We start from the raw sequence: 6139 nt of genomic DNA on the forward strand, positions 1-6139 counted from the left end.
GTGCCCGGGGGGGGGGTGCTGCGAACCCCGACGGCCGGCACAGTAAGGGCCGTTCCCTGCTGGAAGGAGCCGCGGTAAATTAATACAGCGGCAACTCATTAATTCTGCAGAAGGACTGGTGATAATGGAGCGCGGTTCCGCACGGCTGCGCCGCCCCCCGCTGGCGGGGGGGGAGTTCGTGCCCGCTGGCACACTGGGGGAAAAACAGGCGATTTTCTATGCACGCATGAGCCTCCTGCTTGCGGATTTCTAGACAAAGACAGGCTGGTGAGGCGGTCTTGTCGTCTCCTAGCTCCAAAGGTTGGTTGGTTTTTGCTTTGTTTTGTTTTGTTGTTTTGTTGGGTTTTTTTTTTAAATTTTAAAATTTTTAAATTTTTTATTCTGGCAGACCCAATTTGCCCACGCAGGTGTGTCCCAGCGAGCTCTTGGTCCCCGGCAGATGGGCGGGGTGTGTGTGTGTGTGTGTGTGTTCACAACTGCTTTGCGAAAGCGACTCTTTCCAGCCACGCACGAAATCCATCATAGGCTGTGATGTGAAGCGATGAAGGTCAAATTAATTCGTATCCTGCACTTTCCTCTTCTGTCATCATCTCCATGCATTCACCATTTTCTTCCTGGCCAGTCACAAAACACCAGCTTCCTTACTCTGATGACAGTGCCACTGTAATGAGATGCAGAAGCTTAGCTAACTGATTTAAAAATAATTTAGAATACTTTTTTATCACTATTCCTATTCTGGGCTGGTGAGAATTTGAAGTGCCTCTTGCAAGGTGAAACCACTATGGCTTTTGGACATCATCCTGATCAATTCATCGATGTTACTAAATTCTGTTTGTGAATACTGAGCGGGCAGATGTTTGAGTCACTAAAAGTGGCTGTAGTTTATCACTGCAATGATTTGTGGGAATCTGTGAGAAACGGCATGATGCAGAGTAGAAATGTAGGCCCTTGTGGCGAGAGGGATATCATCTGACACAAATGATTGACCAGACATTTCTGTTGCTTTATACCACCACCAATAGCCTGGATCTCTGTTCCTGCTCATTTTGAGGCATATACTCCTCCTCCGGTTGCTTTGGTTTTTGTTGTTGCTTTTTGTTTGGTTTTTTTTTTTTGGTCATGGAGGGGGTGTAAAAGATTTTTTTTTTTTTTTTTTTAGTTTATTGAGGGTTACATTGTGGCGATAACATATTCTGGAGCTGCACTTCTCAAGGCTACACTTTTATTACGCGTTTGCTTTTACTCCAGGGAGGCTCCGCCTTGGTGAGACCTCAGTCTCATCTTTCTTGCAGCCTTGTGCAAGAGCAGTCTCTTTCCATGTCTGCTGTGCTACGAACCTGTTCGTGTCTTTTTATAATCACAAGTGAAATGATGCATGATTAAAAGCATGTCCTATAAAAAGCGTCATCTAGGGTTTCTTGACATGCAGTGTAAAAACAGTGAGGAACGTATTCAGCTGGTGAAAACCCACTTGGATCAGTTTTAGCACACACTGAGACAGCAGAAAACATTGTTTTGGATACTTTGAATAGACAATGTATTTTCAGACGGAAGCTGGATATGAAAGGATTTTTAAAAATACTGCGAAGTTCCAATGGTGAGTTTGTTTACTCTGCCAGCTAAAAAAGCAGACAGGAACAATATTTTCAGAAAGAGGAAACCAAGTAGGAAAGAAGTACCCACGTGTATCTTGCACGCAGGAGGCGGCCGCAGGAGCGTGTTTGTCCTGTGGTGAAATATGGCAGAAACTCTCGTACTTTCTGTGTGAACTGGAGAAGTGAAGAATGCTGTAGGGGCGTAGGTAAGGCTACGCAGTAGGCAGATCTGTCCTAGAACACCGGTCTGCTGCCGTACAGATAATTCTCACACAGATGCCAAAAATCAGGTTTGTATCTCTCCAGGGACATCAGGATATACACAGCTCCGTACGTCTCACGGCATTCAGCAGTAAAGTGCAAGGAGAGGAGTGAGAAACCGCTAGCGATGCTGTGCGTGCAGGGCAAACCGTGCCCTGGATGCCTCTCTGCTCGTTTTCCCAGGAAAAAGCTCCATGTAGCCTTGGCCTGATCAGTGTTGGCAAGTGGCACCTCTGCCTGATAGCCCTGTGGTGCGTAGTCGGGTACCAGCTAAGGGGTCGGCGCTGAGCCTGAGGCAGCTTGCGAAGGCTGCAGGGGGTCCAAGGGGCTGGGCAGGGTGGGAGACCTTTGCAGCCTCCAGAAAGAGGTTCTCCTCAAGGAAGGGGGGAGTGACAAAGCCCACTGACTAGCAGGGATCCTTGCTGCGGATGCTTCTCCCTGAGCTCCGCTCAAGACAATCTGGGAGGCTGCAGGAAAACGCTTCTCTGAACAACCCCCTGAAATGCTGAGAGCTGCCGGGTGAATTTGGGCTGTTACCAGGATGAGTGTCCTGGAGGAGACTTGGGAGGCGGTGAACAGGACAGCAGTGAAACAGCAAACAAAAGTGTGCACTAGGCCAGATTTCCCATGTGCTTCCAGACACTGTTAGATGGGATGGCACAGAACCAAAATCCCATCCATCAGGGCTCCTGGATGGCCCCTTCAGTCAGGAGGCTGGGAAGCATGGATGGTCCTTCTGGCCGTGTCTCGTCCCTCCATGAGCAATACTGCGAAGTGGTGTGGCAAGAACAATCAGTGTTTCGGGAGTCCTGCAGTGAAGGCAGAGGGGAGGTCAGAGGGGAACTTGTAATCCCACCAATATGCTCAGTATTGCCTTTTAGAAAAGATGTAGCAAACAGCGTGGATTTTGACAGTTCCCTGCAGCTATTACCAACGCGTGTCTGAGAAATTGGGAATTCCCCTGTGTTTTCCTTCAAAAGTACAGGCACACAAATGATTTGCCCACAGGGAGAGCAGGGGAGTTCAGTGCTGGACTTGCCTGCGGTTCCTGGGCCTGTTCTGCAGCTCTGGACTGTCCTCTTTGGAGGCGAGGGTGTGGATTTGAAGCTCTCACTTCACTGCCTGGGGAAGGTGGCACTTTGGACTTAAAAAGCTTTTAATCTCATCTTTTTGCTTTCATTCCTTGCTATGCTCTGTGTTGCTTAACAGTTTGGAAATGAAAATCCTTTTTATAAATTACCTGAGGAAAAAAGAGTTCCAATATAAACCTGCAAACAGTAAGTAGATTGGAAAACATTGTGCTTTTAATGAGGACAAACTCCGTTGTACTTGCACCTCAGTCCTCTACACTCCTCTGGCTCATCGCTGGCATAGTATTTCATGTGTGTTCCATTGCAGCTTTGAAAATGTGTGACTGTGCTGATTTACTTGGTGTTTGAAAATCCGAGGGTTGACTTGGCTGCTCTCCAGCTCTGTTTGATAATGGTTCTTCAGGAGGAAATGCCTAATAAGCGCTTGTGAATGAATTAGTTTCCCCTCTGGATTTGTCTTTCTTTTTCCTTCACACAGGTCTCTCAGGCAGCTGCAGAACTCCAGCAGTACTGTATGCAAAACGCCTGCAAAGATGCCTTGCTTGTTGGGGTTCCTGCGGGGAGCAATCCCTTTCGAGAACCCCGATCCTGTGCTCTACTCTGAAATCAGGTAATAAAGTCACAGATGCCCTGACAACAACTCTGATGTGAAACTCCGGCCCTAGGAAGGACTAGGGCACACGGGGATAGCTGTTTGAATGTCGTGTTCTTGGTAGCAAAGCGTTCATCACTCCCCCGCTGGCTCTACACATTGTTTTCTGTTTAAGTGTGGCAATTGAAACATGTCTCTTTCCTACAGCTCTTTCTAGAGGTGTTTTGTTGGGTTTTTTATGTTTGGTCGGTCGTTTTTTGTGTTTGAGCATCTCTAGGATCGTCAGCAGCATCCAAAATAATAAAAACTGTCTGTGACACATGGCTGTGTTTCACCCAGCCGGACATAAAACCCAGTCAACGTACCCAGCATGAAGGAGGAAGACAAAGCCACGCTGGCTGCATGTATTCTGATGACTACCTCCCAGCTGAAGCAAGACCCTTGTTAAAAAATACATTTTTGTCTTCAACATCATATTGCAGTTCATTTGGCGGTGTCCGTCTTTAGGCTTTTTCTGAGGTTACTGTCGGTTGAGCACCGAAAGGGGTGGAGGCAGAGAGGAGCTGAGGCGATCTGTAACCGCAGCCTTCATAACCTTTTCCAGCCTGGGTCTGAAGGATGAGGCGCTCCCTGCGCTCTGCCTTAGCCCTCCGGCTGCACTGCTTGTCCCTGCCGAACACCTGCAGGGTGGGCGGGCGGCCGGCCGGCGTTTGCAAATCTTTGGGGTCCGATTCCATCATTCCTACTCTTGTTTCTCCCATCTGTCGCACAGATAGCGGTGACCGCAGCTGGAGGGAGAAAGGCCATGTGTGCTAGTAGTCTTGGGCAGGATAGCACCGTGGCTTTTGTTGGAAAAATCTTACTTTTTCGGCATCACAAGGGAACATGGAAGTAGGATATTCAGAAGGGGTTACTCTTCTTTAAAAGAAAAATAAAAATAAAAAAACCTGCTGAAGAGCTGGAAAAACTACAGAGAGGAAGAACCACTGAATTCTGTTCTTTCTTGGACAGTGCTATCAAAGTGAAAATGAATGGGATTTTTTAAGGGCAGAATTTAAAGTAGCATAAAGTACTTGCAAAATCTTCCCCTTCCCGCTGCCAGGGTTCCTGAGCTTGCGCCGCATCAATAGCGCGGTTGTGGTTGTTTCTGCATAGGTTTGACAAAACAGGATTGAACCTGAAGAGAGAGAACAACTGAGCTCAAGACGGTCTTTTGGAAAAACGTGTTTTTCCAACTGCCCGAGCAGATTTTCTTAATTTAGGTGCTGCCCTGAATTCTTCCTGCAAATGAGATAAAATTGATAGTGACTGTTGCATGTGGTGTTCTGTTATTGAAGCAGCCTTTCTACTTTGTGTGTGTGTGTGTCTGTGTGTGTATGTATGTATTTCTAGGATGCAAGTTTGATTGCATCATCCAGGATTCAAAATATTTTCTCCAAAGACTTGGATGGGTAATTTGTGATACTTTTAGAAATACATAGCTCAGCCCAAGATGTCATTTAGTTATCTTTTGCTGATAGATCAATTATCTAGTTTATTATTATCTAGTTGGGGTCATAAAGATGAGAGCAAAGTCAAAAAGCCAATTAAAAAATTTTATAATATTAAAGGATGCCAACATCCAACAAAGGAAAGCAGTTGTTTTTTCTCAGTGCAAAGGAGCTTTTGTGTTATAATTCATAAGAGAAATGTACCTGCTTAGGAAGACAGCATTAAATAAACCCTTTTTTCCTCTTACAGGGAAGGTCATCGGAGAGTTGCCTTCAAGCATGACATGAATAACAACTGCCTTTCCTTCACAAGAAAAGTCTCTCTCTGTGTCTGAACTTTTGTGTGGCTAAAACAATATCCTTGATATTTATCCATTTGTTCTTGTGTATCCGTACTTCACTATCTTTTGCTAATGTTCTTAAAGTTTTTTAATGTAACTCTTACTGTTTTCACAAACGTCGCCATTCTTACTGCATTATGCTAACTATACAAATATTACTTGAGAAGTTTACATTTTAGAAAAGAAAAACACATGAATTTTTACGAAATTACCTACTCCTATCTTGGTAAACTGTTACACCGGAATAAGAGTAAAAAATATTTGTTACTTTCCAAAATAAAACATCCAGAAATGAATTGTTGAAGTACAGAAATAAGTGCTGTTAGTACTGAAGTAATGTTCTCAGAGGGAACTTTGCTTCCATTAGCAAGACCTGGAACCAATTACATTTTTTTTCATGTGCATCTAAGTCCATAAATGACACATATTGGAAACTGCTGGGTACAATGTGTAGCACGGGTTTGATTCCTAAGGCATGTTTCTTACAAGACTTGTAATCTGTAATGCTTCCCCTAATTCATGTTTGTAAAGGTACTGCTGTGGTGGAATTTCCTTGGCGTGTTTAAAATGTGACCAAACAGACACTAAAAATCCGTGAACACCCAAAGATAGTTGCATGCATAACTGTCGAGGTTTGCAATACACAAAACTCACTAAAATGTGCTTGGTCGTTTGCCTTCATTTTTTTATGGAGCACTTTTACAAGGACAACTAACTTTTTTAATATGTTTTTAATTTTGTCTACTTTCTATTGTTTGTTTTATTCTTT

At 44.6% G+C, this 6139-nt stretch overlaps 1 protein-coding gene across 1 annotated transcript; it reads left to right on the forward strand.

Moving 5' to 3' along the window:
- The first annotated feature begins 2579 nt into the window (after positions 1–2579).
- Positions 2580–3551, forward strand: GNG10 (guanine nucleotide binding protein (G protein), gamma 10). The gene is made up of 2 exons (XM_009882130.1): positions 2580–2687; positions 3426–3551. Exons 1-2 carry the CDS (start codon positions 2580–2582, stop codon positions 3549–3551), a joined length of 234 nt encoding a protein of 77 aa, XP_009880432.1.
- Positions 3552–6139: the final 2588 nt, after the last annotated feature.

The sequence above is a fragment of the Charadrius vociferus genome, unplaced genomic scaffold (assembly GCF_000708025.1).
Source record: "Charadrius vociferus isolate BGI_N301 unplaced genomic scaffold, ASM70802v2 scaffold693, whole genome shotgun sequence".
NCBI lineage: Eukaryota > Metazoa > Chordata > Aves > Charadriiformes > Charadriidae > Charadrius > Charadrius vociferus.